At 42.4% G+C, this 22178-nt stretch overlaps 1 protein-coding gene across 5 annotated transcripts in view; it reads right to left on the bottom strand.

The window, feature by feature from the left end:
- The window catches only part of PATJ (PATJ, crumbs cell polarity complex component), a 332827-nt gene that overhangs the window by 298519 nt on the left and 12130 nt on the right, over window positions 1-22178 (bottom strand). For 3 of the 5 annotated variants that reach the window (XM_027852793.1, XM_027852795.1, XM_027852797.1), the window contains exons 2-9: window positions 20252-20306; window positions 19978-20144; window positions 18447-18635; window positions 15693-15832; window positions 14142-14337; window positions 11021-11149; window positions 5192-5419; window positions 2103-2205 (exon numbers count right to left, since the gene is read on the bottom strand). In XM_027852793.1, the coding sequence (XP_027708594.1) occupies window positions 2103-2205; window positions 5192-5419; window positions 11021-11149; window positions 14142-14337; window positions 15693-15832; window positions 18447-18635; window positions 19978-20144; window positions 20252-20273 (1174 nt within the window). In that variant the 5' untranslated portion in view covers window positions 20274-20306. The remainder of the gene's footprint in view (window positions 1-2102; window positions 2206-5191; window positions 5420-11020; window positions 11150-14141; window positions 14338-15692; window positions 15833-18446; window positions 18636-19977; window positions 20145-20251; window positions 20307-22178) is intronic. The other 2 variants (XM_027852794.1, XM_027852796.1) reach the window with 1 other exon arrangement.

The following is a 22178-nucleotide window of genomic DNA, read 5'->3' as shown; positions in this document are numbered from 1 at the left end:
GCAACATGGCTAATATGGAAATACGTTTTGCACAACTTCACATGTATAATCAATATCAAATTGCTTGCCTTGTCAAGGATGGGAGAGAGGTGGGCGCAAGGGAAAGACTTTGGAATTCAAAAGTTTAAGAAATGATTGTTTAAAAAAGTTTTATATGTAGAAATATTTAACAAAATAAAAAGAAAATAGTTAAATAGTTAAAATAGTCACCAATCATCTAGAATCACCAACATATGAATGAAATTTTATTTTTAAAATTAATAAAAATCCATTTTTCTTCCTCCCTCTTCCATTGAAAAAACTATAAAAATAAAACCTTTGTTAACAAATATGCATAATCAAGTAAAATTCCTTCCTAGGTCATGTCCAAAAAAATCTGTCTTAATCTGTACCCTGAGTTCCTCACATCTCTATCAAGAGGTATGTAGCCCAAAAGTGATTTTTAAGTCTTCAAACCATATTTTTCTTTTCTTTAAAAATATTTATTGTTCTTTCCCCCATGACCTTGATTTCCTAATAAACCCTCTCCCTGCCCTATCTAGAGAGCCATTACTTAAAATAAAAAAGAAACAATAAACAAAATCAGTGAAACTAATGTCTACTGAATCTGATAGTATACGTAAGGTCAAACTACTTTGCTCTAACATTTAAAAAAATCATATCCTTCTAGTTTTCCAAATTGTTATTCTAAAAATATATGCAAGTAGGGGTGATGTGTGTTTCATATCCCCATTAAAAATACTGTTTTTGGGGCAGGTAGGTGGCACAGTGGATAGAGCACTGGTCCTGGAGTCAGGAGGACCTGAGTTCAAATCGGGCCTCAGACACATTACACTCACTAGCTGTGTGACTCTGGGCAAGTCACTTAACCCTAATTGCCTTTCTTTGTTTGTAGAACAGTGTGCAAGTATCCTTAAGTAGCTGTGTTTCTGTGCTAAAGAGTTCTGGGGATAAGTATTGGTGCCCAAGGAGTCAGACATACAAGGAAGCCTGGGGAGATACAGGAAACCTCATCAAAAAAGGATGCTTTGCCTTTCTGACTTTATAAAACACATATTTATAAATGTTGAACACAGTAGTCAATGTACTAACTTGAGGAGATTGATAGGTGAAGATAGGACAATAATGTCTTTATTGATATCCTTCCATCAGAAGGCCTTCAAGGTATTGACTAGACTTTCTTTGGCAGTCGGTTAACTTTGATCTGCTTTAATTTCTTCATCAGTAAAGTGGGATAATAATCATATTTGTAAAAGTACTTTGCTAACCTTAAAGCTCTATATAAATCTTAGGGATGAGGAGGAGGAGGAAGAGGAGAAGAAGGAGGATGAAGAAGAAGAAATGGAGGCTCAGAGGGGAAAATTACACATTCAAAGCCAGCCAGGGTGAAAGAGGCAGGATCAGGTCCCTTTGACATTACACTGCTCTACCTCTACCTACATTTTAACTGCTGAGCTCTCGTCTAACACTAAAGCTGATGATTATCAGGCAGCTACCCAGCTACTGCCTGAGAGGTAAAGCATTCCAGATGCAGAATGAGACAAACATTTTTCAACATGGCCCATGTGGGGATTTGTCTTGCTTGTCTATGCATATGTTACAAGTGCTTTGTTTTTGTTTTCGGTCTTTTAAATGGGGGTAGGAATGAAAGAAAAAATGCTTATTAATTAAAAGAAAAAAGGGGAAAATCACATGCTAATCAGGACCAGTACTATAAAACTTTCTGATGATGCCTATTGTAACCAGGCAGGTAGGTAGGTAGATGAATGGATGGATGGATGGCTATATTAATGGATGAATACATACATATATGACAGAGATGGAATGAGGGAGGAAAGAAGGGAAGAAAAAAGGGAGAGAGAGACAGAGTACATTTATTAAGTGTTTACTGTGTGTCAGGTACTGTGCTAAGTTCTGGAGAAATAATAGAGCTCAAAGGATGAATCTCAATTCTCTGCTGTCCTTCATTAGAATTCATTTTTATGACACATTTATGGATTTTGTCCTCCAATGTCCAAAAGTCAAAGGTATTGAAGGAATTGTACCTAGAGCTTGAAAAACCATTCATGAAAACTTCCAAGTAGAAAAGAAAAGGCATTTACCTGCATGCGAAGACCCGGCATAGCCAATGATTGTAATGCCAAGACTCTGGCCATCCTTTTTAGTGAGTTCGACATCATAGGTATCAAAAAGAGAGGCATCAACCTGAAGAGGAAAAAGAAAGCCAATTTCAATCGATAATAATGGCACCTACTATAACAGAATTGATCATATGATGGTGACCTCCGCTGTCTACTAGTGCAACCCTTACATTTTACAAGTGGACAAACTGAGGCCTAGGGAACGGAAGTGACTCATCCGAAGACATACATCACATCACAGATCTTGAGTGGGAAGGTAACCTCAAAGTCCAGCTTGTATAATCCTTTCATTTTACAAGTGATTTGTCAAAAATAACATATGTCTATGTCGCTGTGAAAATACTCTCCATTTTCCCAGGATCTTTTTCTTCAACAAGCATTTTCATAGGGATGTTATATCAATAGAATTGGAGGCCAAAAAATGATTGAAAGAAAGAGGAGATACCTTAAATTGAGGGAAGAAAGGATCTTAAATTGAGACTAAATGTCATAAATATTATATGAGAGATTGGGCTAAAAATGTTATCCTAGGGGTTTAAGCTAAAATAAAAAAACATTGTGTTCCTTCGGATTTACAACATCACAAAGAATAGATGAGGAAGGAATCATCACAACACTATTTTGAACGGAAATCAAAAACTCACTTTTTTTTAAAAGGGCTTTTAAAAGTAAACTGAAACCCTTTTTAAATTAAAAAAAAAAGAAAAGAAAAACATGGAAATAACTTCCAAAAAGTTCTTATTTTTTCCCCCAGAATGCATGGATTGTGTGTATGTATACGGGGGTGGGGTAGGGGGGAGCACTAAGGATCAGAACACATACAAATAAGTTTGTAAAAAATCACCGAGTCACGAGTCTTAAAGAGGCTAAATCCTAGCACAGAGAACAGATCTAGGGGTTCATTTGGGCCTCTAGAAATCAAAGCTAAAGGATCTGCTCCTTATGAAGCTACTCTTCAGTTAAGTAGCAACACAATCACCAGCCATCACCAAATCCTTGGGGCAGGAGGAAGCATGTGCTCTACCGATGCCACTCTTAATGGTTTTTATTTGTCCCATCTCCTCTCCCAATACATGGCCATCTATCATGTTCTGGTTCCAAGAATTCTACCAGCTGACCCTGCCATCATCACGCTATATGCCATTTCTCAAACACAAGCATCTGAATTTCCCAATATTTCATGAACAAGGGATCTCACTAGTTAGTGCTAGTCATTGTTTGCAGGATAGAAGGGGCTCCAAGTCATCTGAGTCATAGAGGAGTCGCTATCTGCAATAGCAGAGGGAGTGCTCATAACAAGGATAACAGCTATCCTAGAAGAACTGACAACAGACACTGATAGAAAAGGCACCTAAATGCCCCTCAGTATTTGAGACCCACTAAGAGACAAAGATGGTTTAATTTCATCTTTAACCCTTTAGTCTCAAGAGACCAGTGTGCTCTGATTATGGATTCAGAGGATCTGGGTTCCGATCTCGCCTCTGATGCTACTACCCATGTGACTTGACCACCGTGGCCTTCAGTTTGCTTGCCTGTAAAATGGACTAGACGAGGGGTTCTTAACCACTGGCAGTCTGGCCAAGCCTCTACAATCCATCTCAGAATACCGTTGTTGAATGCAGTCAGTCCAATGACCCAAGAAACTTTCAAAGGTTCCATGCTGAAAAATGCTCTCCCAACTCCAGAGAGAGAACTGATGAACTCTAAATGCAGATTGAAGCAGACTTTTTTTTAACTTTCTTTTTCTTTAGGTTTTTGTCTATGTTTTCTTTTGCAACATGGCTAATGTGGAAATATGTTTTTCATGATTTCACATGTATAATCAGTATCAAATTGTTAGCCTTCTCAAAGAGGAAAGAAGGGAAGGAGTGAGGGAGAGAATTTGGAACTCAAAATGTTTTGGTTTTTTTTTGACAAGGCAATTGGGGTTAAGTGACTTGCCCAGGGTCACACAGCTAGTACGTGTCAAGTGTCTGGTCTGAGACCGCATTTGAACTCAGGTCCTCCTGACTCCAAGGCCGGTTCTCTATCCATTGCGCCACCTAGCTGCCCCAGGAACTCAAAATGTTACAAAATGAATGTTTAAAATTTTTTTTTACATGTAACTGGGAAATATTTAATGAACCAGAGGAAAAAAATTAAAGATTAAAATTTTTTAAATGAAATAAAAAAATAAATGCAGTCAGTCAATAGGCATTTATTAAATGCTTCCTATGTGCCAGGCACTGTGCTAAACACTGGATACACAAAAAAAATTATACAGAATTACACAGGAAACCACTTATATTGGAATATAATTATAAAAATATTTTTAAAAACAAGTTCACAGACTCCAGGGTAAGAACTTCTGATTTAATCTAATTATGACCCTATTTTATGAATAAGGAAACTGAGGCCCAGGTAGGCTAAATGACTTCCTAATCACATAGTTAGCAGCAGAGCCAGAATGTAAACCTAGCTCTTCCTGTCAGAACAGCTCTTGTGGATGTAACATATCACAGTGAAAAGAGCCCTGACTTTGATTCCAATCCCACTTTGAACATTTACTACCAATGTGACCTGGGGCAAGTCACTTTACTCTTATGAGCCTCAGTTTCCTCATCTGCAAAAGGAGGAAATTGGATTAAATGACCTCCGAATTCCTTTCCAGCTCTACTAACCCTACAGATGACTTCATATCAGGAAGAGGCCAGCCCTGACACGAGGAGCCCTAAAGTCAAGCCCAATCAATGAGCATTTATTATGCACCTACTATAGGCCAGTCACTGCGTGAAAGTGACTTCTGAGTTCATCACGGATGGGGCCAGATTTGCTTGCACATACAATTTCCCTCCTTTTTTTCCTCCGTGATCTTTCTCTTAATCCTCCACATTTCCTCTCTCCCTTCCCCTTTTATTCTTCTCCTTTTCCAAAACCTTGCGCCTACCAGCATGATTCATAAGTATAGCTGACCTACTCCAGCAGCACCCAGAGAGAAAAAAGTATTGTCAACCCTGATGAGATGTGTCTTAATGTGAACTTAGCTTAAAAGACTGAAGATGGAAACGTACACTCACAGAGCTCCGGCTGCACGGAGGCACAGATGGCAGCGTCACAGCGGGCAAGGCTGGTGGGGTTGGGGGAGTCACAGAAATCTCCCCGATGGGGTCTCTCGCCACCACCATCCTCACCAAACTTCCACAATTCCTCAGGACTTGGGCAACTTGCTCACTGCTCATCCCTTGCACGTTTGTGTCACCGATCTTCAAGATATGGTCCCCCGTCTGAAGCTTCCCATTCTTCAGCAGGCATGAGCCAAGAAGACAGAAAATGAATGAATGAATGAATGAATGAATGAATGAATGAATGAAAAAAACATTTCTTAAATATTTACTATGTTCTAGATACTCTGCAAAGCACTGGGAATATGAATAGAGCAAGAAAGACATTAACCCACACTCAAACAGATTACATTCTGCAAGCGGAATTGAAATTCCTTTGTACTACTTGGTATCTACCTTGTATATCTATCCATGTGTTGAATCCCTCTCCCCAGTAGAATGCAAGCTCCTTGAGGCCAGGGTCAGCTCACATATCATCAGATTAGAGTATTTAACAAATGCTTGTTGACTTGACCTGACTTGGAAGTTCCCTACATGGATGCAATCAAAGGTCTAGATAGATCGAGATACATAAATAAATATAAACTTTGACGTTAAAATGAACAGAATCACTGAGTCACCCAGTCCAATGCCTTACTCCTAAACACCATCCCTTCTACAATAAAAATCATCTTTGAAAAATCCTCAACTATCACTCATCCAGCCTCTGCTTGAAGCCCTTCAAGGAGGGAAAGCCCACCACCTCTGTCCAGGGCAGTCCCATTCTTCGACTTTGGGACAGCTCTCTCAAGAAGCTGTTCTGGACACTGAGCCCAAACCTGCCTTGGTCACTTCCACCAACCCGCACAGTGGTCTTGGTTCACCAAGTCACTGATGGAGGGATCTCTCATCAGGAGAGATGAATAGAGCTCAGATCTTAAACTTCAAAGGAAAAATTCTCCCCACAGGGTGCCTGAGATAATGCCCAGAAAGTGCTTTGCATCAGAAAGCATTATGCGAATATAAGCTGCTACTGCTGTGATTACGCCCTTATTCTTCCACCAAATAATATTCACCTAATCTAGAAGATTTTCAAGGGAAGAAATGTGATCCATTAGTAAATTTAACAGGTTCCCTCCCCCTGAAATAAGCCTCTACTAACAGGTTAATGCCTTAAGACCTGACCACTGACTGAATGGAAAAGCCTAATTACTAGAGCACCACTTGTGGGCATTTTTCCCCACAATTTCTTTCTACCTGAGTGGCATTGCTGAAGAATAGTAAAGCGGTTTTTTGAAACCACAAAATGAAAGGCACCAAGTGGAAGGTAAGAACCATTTTCTGCTCTCCCGGCACACAGCACAGAATAAAGCAAAGTGGATATTCAAAGCTGAAGCATTCACTTTGCAACGGAGAAGCTGCTAAGCTGTAAAGGCTGAGATGGTGGCCCCACTGTCAGAAGGGTCAGGCAGCTCCCTGCTGCCTTCTGCCTCCAAAACCCAGTCCAAACTCCCAAGCCTGGCCTTAACAGCCTCTTAATGTCAAAAGTCAACAAATATTTATTAAGCACCTACTATTTGCCAGGCACTGTGCTAAACTGCTGGGGATGCAGAGAAAGGGGGGGAAAGGGTCCCTGCCCTCCAGGAGCTCACAGTTTAATGGGGGAGAGAATATGATCCTCCTCCTCCCCTTCTTTCTTCCTCCTCACAGCCACCAAATTCACATTCCTAAAGCACAGATCTGACCCTGTCATCCAGTACCTCGTCTCAAGAGGCTTCAGTGCTTTCCTATCGCCTCTAAGATAATAGTCAGATGAATCTATCTGGCAAAGACCAACCTGGCTCCAATCTGTATTTCAAAATTATATTCTAGGAAAGAATGACTTGTACACAGATCGGCAAATACAAAGAACATACAAGGTTGGTATTTTAGTGAGGGCGAGCCCCGCCAACTGGGGAAATGAGGAAGAGCTCCACGTTGGTCAAGGCCCTTTGGCTAACCATTGAAGTGCGCCGGAGAGTTCACAAAACGGTAGTGGGAGAACATTCCAGGCAGGAGAAGCAACCCCTCTTTAGAAGGTAGAAGTAGTCTGTAGGGAAGAGCACTTACTTAAGTGACTTTTGCCCAAGGTTACAGAGGTAGTGAGGGGAAGAGTTAGGATTCACACCCAGGTTCTCTCCACAGAACCACACTGCCTCTCCTGCAAGGGTTCGGATCCTTTCAGGAGTCTGGTGAAGCCCACGGCTCCTCCTCAGGATCAGATTTTTAAATAACTGCTAATTTTTAGTTAGAGGTGGAGGAAAATAAAGATGCCTTGATGCATGAATGACTTCAGCAAACCGTACTCATTCCTATTTCCTGCAGATAATACTCTGCCTCCTAAAGAGGCTGCCCCTCCTGCCTGCAATGCTCTCCCACTACCATTTTGTGAAGTTTCTAGCCCCCTTCTATGCTTAGCTAAAGGGCCTTGGCCACCATGGGGCCTTTCCTAATCTCCCCCATTGGTGGTGTTCATCCTCACCAAAATAACAACATTATATATCTTCTTTTTTATTTCCCCAGTAGAATATCACTCTCTTGAGGGCAGGGACCATTTTATTTTGGCTTTCAGCCCCCAATGCCTGGCACAAAGTAGGCAATTTTGGAATTGGACTGAACTACTTTGCACATAGAAGTAACTTAATGCTTTTGAACTGACTGTTTGACTTTCTCTTTTAAAATGCACTATATATATATTTTTCCCAATTTTACTTCACCTCTTGCTTAATTTAAACTGTGGCAGTTAATTTGCATCTGTCACTGGAAGCTAAACATTTTGTTCATTACAGAAAAGCAGGTGTTCTCAAGAATCAGTCAGGGCAAAAACAGTTATTAGTCAGATTGATAGATAGGGAAGGCTCTGAAATGACAGGCAACTTTCTTCATTCTCGCATCTCAGATTGCTGGCTTTTATTTTAATTTTGCTGAAGGCCTCCTCCTTCCCTAAGACTAGGCAAGCAAATTAAAAGGAACAGAGTGGAATTTGTACTTGAACAGGTATCAGAAATCAACAAAGGCCGTCAGAGAGCAATAGCAAAATACAAACCCAGACACAAAGGGGGTGTCAGTAATCAGCAACAGCCAAAAGCCCCCATTCTTCCATTCATCTATCAGTGCACTACCCTTTTATAAAAAAGTTATTTATTTAAAAGCCTAAACTTTCTAGGACTCACAACTATTTTCTCTTTTAAGAAACAGAATAATCCTGAGCCAAAGTCTTATCCTTGTGTCTCATTGGAGGAAGAGGTGAGCCTGGGTTCTTGATGGTCCACGGGTCTGACTGGTCCTTCCCTGGCCTAGTGATGGCTAGTATACCTGCTATCTGAAAATTAGCCTGGCTGAGTTTAGAGACACTCACCACTAGGTTGGCTGAAGAAGAAATTTTTTAGTTCCACTAATTTTTTCAAAGACCATCTACTAGGTCACAGAAGAACTGTGAATTGAATCAGCAGAGGAATACCCAAGCCCCGGTGGACCTGTGATCCCATTGCCATGGGGTTCACCTCCAAAATTACAGGTCATCCACCACTGCTCATCCTGGACATCTCCCAGGCATGGCCTCCCCAAAGTTCAACCAGGGAGTCTACTCAACATGCTAAGGACTTTCCTCACACTCTGTTGACGTTGCAAAGGTCCCTATAAAACATACAATCTGTCCACCATTTACCCCTCACTCTTGCCAGAGACAGTGAGGCTCTATGCCTGAGAGTCACGAGGATGCTGGCTTTACTTAGAGCAAGTTAGCTCCCTCCCTCTAGTCCTTCTGCAACAGACATTGGCTCCCTTCATTGGAAGGGTCACATCAGAGAGAGGCAGAAGAGTTCTTCAAAGAATGAACTCAGGAAAGTGACCAGGACTAAAAGAACTTGCCTAGATATGCCAACGTATTTATAGCATCAAAGAACTGGAAACAAAGTAAATGCCCATTAACTGGGAAAAAAACAAAGCCAATGCCCATCAATTGGTGAATGGCTAAACAAATTGTGGTAAATGAATGCAATGGAATATTACTGCGCCGTAAGAAATAATGATTCTGATGGATACAGAAGCATCCAGCAGACGAACTGGTACAAAGTTCAGCGAGCAGAGCCAAGAAAGCCATGTACACAATGATTATAATGATGTAAATAGAGTGAACATCGATAAAATAATTGAAGATGAATGCTGTGAAGTTACAATGACCAAGCTTGGCCCCAGAGAAGAGAAATGTTAAGGCAGCTTCTTTCCCACTATATAGAGGGAGGGGGTGTGGGTGCGGAACGCTGCATGCGGTGGCCAACTCTCATTACCTCAGAATTAGTTTCCCCCCCTTCCTTTTTTTTATCCTTTATTATTACTGAGGGTTCTTTCTGTAAGGAGGAAGGAGAAACATCACCAAATGTTGGTGATGTAAAAACAAAAGATATCAATTCAAACTTATTAATTTTTTTAAAAAGGATCTAGACTCAAATGGAACAAAAAAGGCATCTTTTGCCTACAGTAGCCTTACACGTCATTAGAACGGACAAACACGATGTGACTTAAGGGGCATAGCTAAGGACAAAGTATTTCACTCACAACGGCAATCGCACCAATGAAAGATTTATTTGGGTGAAGAGCTATCCATAGAGAGTTAATAGGAGGGAGCAGGGAAGATGAGGTGTGGGAGGGGGTGGAAGAATAGTGATGGAAAGACCAAATCAATTCACCATCCTTCTATCATGTCACAGAGAACAGACACACTAATGAGACTGAAATGTTGATACAAGCACCAGCTCACAGTTGAACTTGGGTTATTTATAGGAAGGAGGAGCCCAGTCTCCAGTGCGGACTCTAAGAAGGAGGGCCAGAGGCCAGTATGTTGGCCCTGGACAGTATGTAAGGGGCAGTACCAGGATGCGGTGAATGGTACAGAAAAAGTAGTAGAGAGGCACCAAAGATAAATAACCTAAGATAGGCCGGCTCCCAGACATCACATAGGGAGCAGCTCTTCCCTTGGCAAGATGCGATCCAAAGCACTGGCGGCCCCACGGCCCAACACTGCACACGGACAGGATAAACCTGCCCCAAAGTAGCCGCACATCTTGTTTGTGTGTTCTGCTGAAGCAAAAGCCTACTTCAGACTCTTGGAAGGGAGGCAAAAGACGTCTTTTTTGTTCTGTTTGAGTCTCGATCCCTTTATAAAGTCATTTTCGACTTGGTTTCCTAGAAAACGGTGCAGCCTGGTGGCCAGAGGGAGGCTGCGGACAGGGAGAACAGGACATTTGAAACAAGGCCAGTTATATTCCTAATAGCCTTGCAAAAATTTCTTCCACACAAAGCCAAAAAGGTTTTGTCAAAAGACACCTGCGTGCTGTGCAGACTTCCACAATTAATGATTTTGTGGAAATGGATACTCCCTCGACATACCCAGATTACAACCTGTCAGGCCGATTTTTTTCAGCTACACGTTGGTCCAGATGACCTGTGAGCTTCCTCTCAACTCAAAGATTCTGTGATTCTGCAGCTGTGACTTAGGCTTGTTTTTGCTGAAAATCACCAAGTTGGTTTTTTTTTCATTTTTTTTTGATGAGGCAATTGGGGTTAAGTGACTTGCCCAGGGTCACACGGCTGGTAACTGTTAAGTATCTGAGGCTGGATTTGAACTCAGGTCCTCCTGACTCCAAGACCAGAGCTCTATTCACTGCACCACCTAGCTGCCCCTGAAAGTCACTAAGTTTTAAACAAATAACTTTTTTGAACAACAACAAAAAATAACAATGACACAGAAAAGTCACATACCCGATGTGCTAATCCTCCAGGAACAATCGTCTTCACAACGACACCACTTGATTTTCCGCCGACAATTCCAAAACCTAAGCCCGAGCCATCATTAATAAGTTCAACATCTTCAACGTGACCCCAGTAAACCTACAATTGACAGCAAAAAGCAACTGTTACAGTCAGGCCACCATCAACATTTCTAGGTTTCTGTATGGAGAGGAACATCACACACTCCACAAATCCAGCAGTTATTAAAAATATTGAGCACCTATTATATGCAAGGCATTTAAAAAAAGGGATTAAGAAGACACAGTCCCTGCTCTCAAGGAATTGACCATTTATTTGGTAGGGGAGATAGAATATGCACACTGCTGAGAGAGACAGACAAGTAGACAGAGACATAGAGGCAAAGAGAAAGGGACAAAGAAACAGAGACAGAAATAGGCAGGCAGGCAAACAGAAAGATGGACAAGTCACATCTATGAAGGAGTGGAATTAGAATTTGAAAGATGGGTACTATTTTGACAGGCAAAGATAGTCCCAGAAGGCATTCTAGATCAAAGGAAAGTCAGGGAGGCAGGAAAGTTAAGCCCATGTTTGGAGAACAGTGTGTAGGCGGGACATGGGGTATGCCCTTCCAATCACAAGGAAGCTTGAATGTCTCTAAAGAGTTTAGACAACGGAGAGCCACAGAAGATTTAATGCTTAGGCAAACTGAGGTGGTAGCAGTGTGTGTGAACGGCCTGGAGGCAGGAAGAGCAATTTGGAGGTCATTTTAAAATTCCATGTGTGAGATGAAAAGGCCTGTTACTGGGAAGAGAAAGAAGACACATTCTGATACTTTGTTCCAATCTCCATTGGAAATAAGCCAAGCATTCTAGGAACTCAGGTGCCCGCCATGACAGCATGCAGGCATGCACCCATCCAAAACCACACATGTGGGGCAGCTAGGTGGCACAGTGGATAGAGCTCCAGACTTGGAGTCAGGAAGACCTAAGTTCAAATCCAGCCTCAGACACTTGACACTTACTAGCTGTGTGACCCTGGGCAAGTCACTTAACCCCTATTGCCTCACCAAAAAAAAAAAAATATATATATATATTACCAAAACCACACATGTTTACTCCTACTGCTTAGTGGATTTTCTATTATAGCAAAGAGGAACTTAAAGGTTATCAAGGAGAAAGAATCTACTTTCTTTAAAAATATACAAACATATAAAGCAACACAATGACAAAAGTTTCCATTAAATAGAACAGACATTGTATGACTTCTATTCTCCCCATTTTATAGATGAAGAAACTGAGTCTCAGAGGTGACATGCCATGCCATAAAGGACACCACTCTGAATTCTGAGGCAGCAAGGTACCAAGGGGTAAGTAAAGGCCACATTGGATGGACACCCCAGGCAACTGCTAACTGTACAGCCCTACACAAGTCTCTTCATTTGGGGGGAGAGAAGAAGGACTCAGCTTCCTCCTCAGCAAAATGAGGTGGTTGGAATAGCTGATCTCTAACATCCCTCCTGGCTCTAAATATAAATGCTTTGCAAAGACGTCTAGACCAGGACTACACCCAAAGAGATCAAAGAAAAAGGAAAAGGACCCATACGTATAAACAGTTACGTCAGCTCTTTCTGTGGTGACAAACACCTGAACATTGAGGGAGTGCCTATCAAATGAAGAAAGGCAGAATAAATTATTCTGTATGACTATAATGGAATATAAGTGTGCCGTAAGGAACGATGAAGGAAGAAGTATCAGAGAAATTTGAAAACACTTGTTAAGAATTGATGCAGAGCAAAATGAACAGAACCAAGAAAACAATTTATACAGCAATAACATTGGAAAGACCAACTAATCTGAAAGACTTAAGACCTCTGATCAATGCAAGAGTGAACTATGAGTCCAAAGGGCCCGTGATGAAGCAGGGTTCCACCTGACAGAAAGCGGATGAGTTCAGAGTACAAAATGACATTTTTTAAGACATGGTCAATGTGGGAATTTGTTTTCCTGGAATATCCATATTTGCTACGTGGGGTTTTTTCTTTCTTTCTTTTTTTTATAGAAGAGGTCTGAGAGGAAAAGAAAATAAATTTTTGTTAAGGAAAATTAAATTAAAATGAGAGGGAAAAAAAGATCCTTTGCAAAGAAAATAAAAATAAAAAAATAATCCTAGGTCAAGCAAAAAGAAATTATCTGGCTACAGACAGTATCAAAGAAGAAAGAATCCTTCCCCTATCTTCTAATGGAATAATAACGAAAACTCAGTCACAGAACTGGACAGCCTACTTAGTCTGACTCACACCTAGGAGAATCCCATCTACGTTACTGACAAGTGGTCACCCAGCCTTGGGTGGAGAACTCAGATTCCCTTCCAAGGCAGCCTAAGTCACTGGCATTGATAGCTTTGGCTGATAAGGAGCCTTTCACAACAGCAAGTCTACATCTGTCTCTGTACCCCAGGGCTCCTAGTTTGGCCGTCTGGGGCCAAGCAGAACAATCCTGATCCCTGTTCTAGGGGACAGGCTAATGACTCATTTTCCTAACAGCAGCTCAATTCGTCTTCTGAAGCTCACAAACAAACACTTGTCATCAAGGTCAGACACACAAGCCCTTTGGGGAAAAGTGACAGCAAAGAGAAAAAAAAAGTCTTTATGAAATATCCTGCCTACATGAAAATGCTAACTGCTTTTAGTGAAGTCAGATCTCACCTCACATACTAACAAGTCGTGAGATGCTGGCAAGAAAGCCAGGAGGAACATCTGACCTGAGGCTTCACTCAGGTGAGCAAGGGGACTGCCCCTCCCTAAACACTTAGGGCAACTCCTCCACCACCTGATCAACTGCCTGGGCCCCACTACATTCTTCCTATTTCCTTCTCTTCCAGTTCTGAATCCAGGAACCACCTAAATTGTCAATGTCCCTGGATGGGGTGTGTCAATCTTCTCTTCTTTACATTCCACAACTAGGTGAGTTGCTTCTTCCATTAAAATGTAAGGGGCCAGTGACATCTGTGCTTTTTGCATATACTAACCCACTTAATAAATGCTTTTTTATTCATTCATTAATATATCAGAAATCTTTAGAAAGATTCATTTGCTTGGCCCCAAGGCCACTCTTCTCATTTTCTTACTCACCTTCTCTGGAGGGTTAGTATCACTCAGGTTAGTGGGACTTTGGCCCGGCCACTGTCGTGATCCCCTGGCAACCACCAACTGCAGAGATCCCGAGCACTGCTGGAGCAGAGCAATAGCCTGTTGATGGGTCATGTTCCTGTCCAGAAGGGTGTGATTGATGGCCAGGATCTGGTCATTTTCCTTTAAACGTTGATCCCTTGAAAGAGGGAAAGACATTTTTCTTTCTGTTAAGTGGCACTCCTTAACTTCCCAGAGGAAAATGAACAAAACCCCAAAGCCTGCAGCCTCCACATTCAGCAGGTTGCTACAGAGTTCTTTTGTTTATTACACTGTTTCAATTAAAGACTACAACTTAGCACTTCAGAATGTTTTTTCATCAGAGCACACATTAACTAATTAACACAAGTTACACTGTGTGCATCCTGCAAATTGTTGGGTTGTTGGGGTTTTTTTTAAAAGACATTTGGTTTTAAAGGTAAACAAAAACAATGCCAGCCCTTCTATTAGAAGGTGTTCTCCACACCCACCCAATCTGTTTCCTCACCACTGCCTCCAAAAAACCACCCCCACCCTGCTGGGATGTGGCTTCCACGTTAGGCTGAAACTACTCCATACAGCCAAAGGCATCTTCACGGCTAGATTCAGCCGACTTTTCTTGGTCCCCCCATTCCTTGACCTCTTCGGTCTCTGGCACTGGTGACTACCTTCTTCTTAGAATGCTCTTCTGAAATAAATTCCTGGACACTACACTGTTAGCCTCCTGCCACTCTGACTCACCGTCCTCAGTCTTATTCTCTGTCCTCATTCCTCTTTCCTTTCTTGAATTCTATACCTTGGAAAGCCCATCTACTCTGGGATAACCACTTAATAGGAGCCCAATCACCAACCTATTGGCAGCCAGGTGGCACAGTAGATAGAGTGCTGGGCCTGAAGTCAGGAAAACTCCTCTTCCTGAGTTCAAATCTGGCCTGAGACACTGTCTAGCTGTGTGACCCTGGGCAAGTCTCTTAACTCCGTTTGCCTCAGTTTCCTCATCTTTCAAATGAGCTAGACAAGGAAATGAGAAACTACTCCAATGTCTTTGCTAAGGAAACCCCAAACGGGGTCATGAAAAGTCAGACATGACTGAACAACTACAACCTGATAAGCGGTCATCCGGCTTCTGCCTGAAGACCTTAAGTGAGATAGAATCCACTGGGACCCCCAAAGCTCAAATTGTCAGGAAGCTTTTCCTGCCCTACAAGAAGCCTAAATCTGCCCCCAGGCAACTTCCTTCCCCTCCCGACTCCGGACTCTGCCTTCTGGGGCCAAACAGAACTTGCTTGTACAACTTCTACAACTCCTAAGTTGTAGCTGTAGGGGTGGAAGGGACGACCCCTGGGCAATCTAATCCAATTCCCTCATTTTACAGATCAGAACAACTGAGGCCCAAAGAAGTTCAAGGGATTTGAAGGGAGAGAGTGGGAAAAATGAGAGATCAACAAAGTAGTGTTCTAAAACCTTACTGTGGGGGAAACAAAGCAAGCCAGAGTGAACCAGAATGACCCTCACCTGTCTGCTATGCTGCCCGGCTGGACTTCCTTCACAAAGAGATCAACGCCTCCAGCATTTTGCTTTCTCACGGTGACCACGCTGAATCCCAGGCCTCCGGTGGACGGCTTTGCTATATCTATGTATTCGATCTGTCTGCCCTGATGGGGAGAGAAGAGAAATAAAGTATGTAGCTTAACCCTGAGCTGGCTCTGAAGCTGCCGAGCACAGATGGAGCTGCTTGGGCCGGTCCTGAGACTAACCCGACCCAGCATTTTGATTTCTGGGAAAACTCTCACTTGATGATTGTCAGCAAAAATTGAATCCAGGGCATGTCGGTCTCGAGGAAGTTCTGAAACCTCAGGGAATTGGGGAGGCATTTTGACACTTCGTTCCCACGATGAGCTGAACCCCAAGAGGAAGAACAATTGTCAGAGGACATTTCCTATTGCACGTTTTCTGCATTTCTGCAAACATCTTCAAAATGTTATGGATTTTTTTCCCCATTGGTTTCTTACTAAAAATTCTCCTTGGTTACATTTTCAGAGAGTTTGCAGAGTCCAAAGCTCTAAATCCTCAGGGTACTACTAGCTTTTAGCTCAAGTCAAAACAAGGAGCATCTTGGGGAGAGGGAGTCCTGTTTTTAACCCTATGACAATTTCATATTGCTCCCAACCTGAAAGACTGGGAGAAAACATCACCCTCCACATGGGTTTTATCTTAAACCACAAGGCTCCGATCCTTATTGCCGAGGATTTTATTCACTCCATTAATAGCACACTAATTGAAAGGGCAGCATTTCTAATGCCAGGGGGCTAACAAAAGCAAGGCACAAAAATTAACTGTTGAATAATGAAACATATGGAATAAAGTGGTAATGCTAGGTAAAGGATTCTGGTTTAGGTGGTGCTTTTAAAATTAATGAATCTGCTATCTGATTTGGCCTTCTCTTTTCAAATCAGTCTCCATTTGTAAACTGAAGCTCACAGGCAAAAGAAAGTTTCATCAATGACTTCAAGTGAAGAACAAATCTGGTCCCAAATGTCAAAGATCAGTTACAGACTATACTTAAGTAAGAAGAGAAATCAGACAAAGGTGGTACTTGGAACATTTCCCCAGCTCTTGAACATAGTTTTTAAGAGCACAATCAACTCCATACCTCCCGATCCTATTTTATTCAGTAGGATTTGAAGAGGAAAGGCAGAAGGGAAGGAATACTCAGATCAGAGAGAGATTATAGGCAGCCTTCTCCCTCCCAGGAATCAGCCCCATTCTTTCCTCCTGGCTGCCCAGGGGCACCATGCGGCCAATAGGAGAAAAGGCTCTCCCGCCATTTATGCAAAGGCAAGGTTAGGCCAACCTCACCTCCAATGCAGTTTGGAGAAAGGGTTTCTTTACTATCCCCCTAACATCCACAATTACTACCAAAGAAAAGACATGAAAACCTATGAGAATACATGTTAAAATAAAGTTGCCAATCAATCAATAAACGTTTATTAAATTCTTTTTAATTTTGCTTGAAGGGCTTGCTCTCTGGGAGAGGCAAAGGAGAGAGATAAAAGGAGAAATGTAGTGGGTAGTCAAGTATTAACTTAGTACCTGCTATACAGCTGGGTGGGCAGCCAGGTGGCACCATAGTGCATAGACCACCAGGCCTGGAGTCAGGAAGACTCATCTTCCTGAGTTCAAATCCGGCCTCAGACACTTACTAGCTGTGTGACCCTGAGCAAGTCACTTCACCCTGTTTGCCTCAGTTCCTCATCTGTAAAAAGCGCTAGAGAGGGAAATGGCAGACCACTCCAGTATCGTTGCCAAGAAAACTCCAAACGTGGGCATGAAGAGTTGGACGCACTGAACAATAATGGCACATGCAGTGCTAGGCACTAAGATGGATGGAGGGGTGGGTGGAGCTGTGATTAAATCAGTACAGGATGCTCCCTATGAAAAATTTCCTCTACCCAAGCCCACTTGCAATGCGTTTATTTGTTACTGTTGTGGTTCAGGCATTTTCAGTTGTCTCTCACTCTTCATGACCCCATTGGGGGTTTTCTTGGCAAAGACACTGGGGTGGTTTGCCATTTCCTTCTCCAGCTCATTTTGCAGATGAGGAAACTGAGGCAGAGTTAAGTGACTTGCCCAGGGTCACACATCTAGTAAGTGTCTGAGGATGGATTTGAACTTCCTGAATCCAGGCCTCAGCATGCTACCCTCTGCACCACTAGCTGTCCCCTTCAAATGTAAAATGGGAATGTTTTTAATCTATCTGTTCATTCATTCATTCATTCATTCATTCATTCATTCATTCATTCATTCATGTATTAGTAAGGCCTACCTCCCAGGGTTTTTGTAAGCATCAAATGAAATAATATTTGTTAAAAAAAAAAAGAAAAAAGAAAAAGAAAAAGGCATTTAGCACAAGGCCTAGCACACAGAAGTGCTCCATAAATGCTTATTTATTCCCTTATGCCACACCAAGTGGGGCCACAAAAACTGGAAAATCCAAATCTCTTCCTTCAAGAAGCTTACATTCTATCAGAAGAAAACATTTTTTGCATATAAACATTAAAATAATACAAAGTAATTTTGCACAGGGAGGCAAGGTTTCATGGTGTTGAACTCAGCACAGAAGAGAGCTAGGGATTCTAAGTAGAGGAGGTAGGAGAAGCTAGTGTTTTCCAGGCCTAGGGCAGCCAGTGAAATATCAGGGAGACGGGAAATGGGGGGTTGGGGGATGGAGGCATGGAATCTACATGTAACAAGATGGGACTGACGTACCTGTGCCATCTGTTGGATGACAGAGTTAAATTCCTCATTGCCTGATCTTGGGGTCCAAGGAAACACTGAAGCTGAGTTATTAAAGGCTGGGTGGACATTCCCATTAGCTATTGAGCTGTCAGTAAATACAAGCAACCCTTTCCTTGAAAAATCAAAGTTGGCTGGGCAATCTGAAGGAATGTGGCTAAGCTGAGGGGGAGAGAGAGAGAAAAAAAACAATCACATAATTTCATAACCCACCGAAAAGTTCATGCATTGACTGTTTTTTCTGTTTCTATTGTGTTTGGTTTTTTTGTTTTATTCTGAACTTGAGAGATAAACCAAGCATTTCCATAACATAGTCAAATAGAGAAAAAAGATGACTGTACATGAAACTGCAAATCTATAATGTACAACTTGCTATTCCTTTTAAATATATAATAAAATTATCATGTAATTTTTCTTTTTTTCCCCCTTTTTTCCCTCCCTCCACCCCCACTGACTTATGACAGATTAGATGCTTCATGTTGCACAGAGTTAACAGCCTCGGTAATGCAGATGGTGTAAAAACATAGCCTGGTCTGTTTGTTTTCCCTTTGGATACCAGAGATCATAGATTTAGAAAAGCTGCCTCATTTTACAGAGAAAACCATTGCCCCGGAAGGCTGGGTGGCTTTCCCAATGTCACGCAGGTGGCCATCATGAGGATACTTTAATAAACAATCCATTAGGATAAAGACAGATGGTGGTACCAGGCACCATCTATTAACTAGCAACATTTCATGTCAATCAAAGGCAAGACTGGTCTATGATCTCCATCAATGGAGGCAGATGCCCCAAGGATGAGAACACACAAACATTTGCACATTTGGGTATGGACAGGAGAGGCAGCACAATGGAGAGCCAAGCTCAAGAGTCAGAAGACCTGGGCTCAAATCGAGAATTTGCCGTGGATACTAAGAGCAGCAGCAACAACTGATCTTTATGTAGTGCTCGAGAGGCAATGTGGCCCAGTAGATAGAGATCTGACCACAAAGACGCGTGTTCGAGTTCCTTTGCCCCTTATTCGCTATGTGGCCCTTCACTCCTCTGATCTCAAGGCCACTCTCTGACTCTTAAGTTGCAGAGTGATGCCAATATGCACTGGGAGCCTTAGGACCCCATCCAAGAGTCAAAAAACAAGAAAACAGCTAGCTCACATACAGCCCCGCTACAAACGGCATTCTTCTTGACTCACTTCTCTGGCAACAGGTACTATGAGATTCAAGAGGACAAAGTAATTCAGAGGCCGATTTGGGGACAACTCAGACAACTTCCTGACAACTGGCTCTGTCAGGGCTGAAACATTGGCCCAGGGGCCCCCGACACAACAGCAGCTCTTCAAGCAGAAACAGGAAGACCATTGACTGAGAAAGCTATGACGGTGCCCGTGACTCATCCTTCCAACTCTCTGATCCCAGCCCATCACTTCACCAAATTACATCTTAAAATCAATCCACACATCTCCCTGTTAAAACCGACTCAGCAGGGAGGCCCATGGGTTGGAACCTACCTGTCCTTTCAGCTGCCTGATGGATTGCTGAATAGTGAGTATCTGGTTGAAGAGGGGGCTCTTCAGTGTCTCACAAAACAAGGCGAGTCTCTCATTCTGGGAGGCGTCACCCCTTTGGCGCAATTTCATTTGCAGGCGGTCAAGGACCTGCAGGATCTGCAGCTGATCTGTGGGAGAAAATGGTGGACAGAAGTGCCAAGTAAATGGCAATGGTCTTCCATCCCTTCCCCGGCGACTCATCACTCGGTAAGTGAGCTACACATTGTATACATACTTGCTGCTGGATTCTCAGGCATCTTGAACCGTTTTCTTCAAACAACCAGAGAAATCTATGGATTTGAAAAACATGCATTGAATATATAATTATCCATACAGGTATCTATTCAAAGACAGATAGATGGATCTGGATAGGTGAAGGATAGAGACAGAGACAGAGAGATAGATAAGGGATAGAGATAGAGACAGAGAGATAGATAAGTAATAGAGACAGAGAGATAAGTGAGAGAGAGAGAGAGGAGACAGAGAGAGAGAGAGAGAGAGAGAGAGAGAGAGATTGCCTTCATCACTCACTGTAGGTATGTGTGCAGTCTTGTGAATGGTGTGGAGAGGATCTGAGAGCTGAAGTAGTACATCATTCTTATAATTTACCTATGTCTTTCTCCTTAGCTCCAGGTCCTCAACACCAACTACCTGTGATCCTTCTCCACCAGGATGCCCAACAGGCATCTCAAATGCAACCAGGTCAAAACAAAAATACCTATTCCCTCTAAACCACTTTTGAAATTCCCTATGTTTGTCCAGGGTACCACAATCCTGTCACTAACGCTGACCATCTAGGTGACCCAAGGCAAGTCACTGATCCTCCCTCAACCTCAGTTCCCTCATCTATAAAATGAAAGCAAGGGTTGGACCATGTGGCTATTGATGGGTAAGTCTATCAGCCTTCCAATAATCAAACTCCTCCTTCTGCATGACCCCCCCCACACCAAATCCTTTCCCTTCACAAGGCCCTAGTTCAGGCCTTCCTCACCCCATACCTGGCCAATCAATGGGCTTCCAGAGCCCAGTCTCTGCCCTCTCTAATCTATTTTCTAAAAAGCTGCCAAACGGATATCCCTGATTTAAAAAAAAAAAGACCTATATTATTCCACTACCTCAATCATCTTCAGTGGCTCCTTTTCGTCTCCCAGATAAACTAGCTCAGATTTTCCACAACCTGACTCCAACCTACATTCCGAGCCTGACTTCATGACTCCCTTTCATATAGTTTCCTTTCATACTGGCATTCACTGGCATTCACATTTGACTGTCCTTCATCTATAGCCATAACCTGGCCACAGGACTGCAAGCTATTCCCAGAGCTCAAGATCTCCAACCTCTGCACGTTTGCCTCTTCCAAGGCACACCCCTCATCTCTACCTCTCAACATCTTGCCTCTTGCTTCAAGAGTTAGGTCAGTAATCCCACTGTCAATGATGCCTTCTTTAATCTCTGCTTTCAGTCTCCTCTAGTCACGCAGCTTTCACTTCCTGGTGTACTTGTTTATCCCCAAAGAACATCAACTCCTTGACGCCGCCAACCGTGCTGTACTTGTGTCTGGATCCCTACCACCTTGCCCAAGGCTTTGCACATAAGAATAAAAGTTTTTCATGTTTTTCTTTGTGTAAGGCATGTTTAATTGGGGGAAAGGGAATAGTTTGTGACCAAACTAAGCCCCCAGCCTAGTTATTTTTACTTCTTGTGCTCTCAAAAAACAACAACAAAAATAACAACAAAAAAACCTACTTAACAATAGTAACTATAATAATAATAGCTAACATCTATATGGCACCAGAAACTGCACTGAGCACTTTTTTATCTCTTATTATCTTGTTTGATGCTCATAACAATCTTGGGAGGTAGATAATAGTATTGTCTCCACTTTACAGATGAGAAAACTGAGGCAAACAAATGTGAAGTGACCCTCTCAGCTAGTAAGTGTCTGAGGTTGGATCTGAACCCAGGTCTTCCTGACTCCAGGCCCCAGGTGCTCTAACCATTGTACCACCTAGCTGTCTCTAGCTACCCTTGGTTACTGCCAAAAGTGGGAACATGCCACCATCTATGTCTTCTATTCGTTTTTACAGCCCCATTGAGTAAAGCTTTGGCTAAGTTCATGATCTTTAGAGTTAAGGTCAATGAATAAACAATTAAAAGCCAGT

Source organism: Vombatus ursinus, unplaced genomic scaffold, assembly GCF_900497805.2.
Source record: "Vombatus ursinus unplaced genomic scaffold, bare-nosed wombat genome assembly UNPS02009824.1, whole genome shotgun sequence".
NCBI lineage: Eukaryota > Metazoa > Chordata > Mammalia > Diprotodontia > Vombatidae > Vombatus > Vombatus ursinus.
The sequence above is the reverse complement of the archived record's forward strand: the minus strand, read 5'-3'. Positions and strand labels throughout refer to the sequence as shown.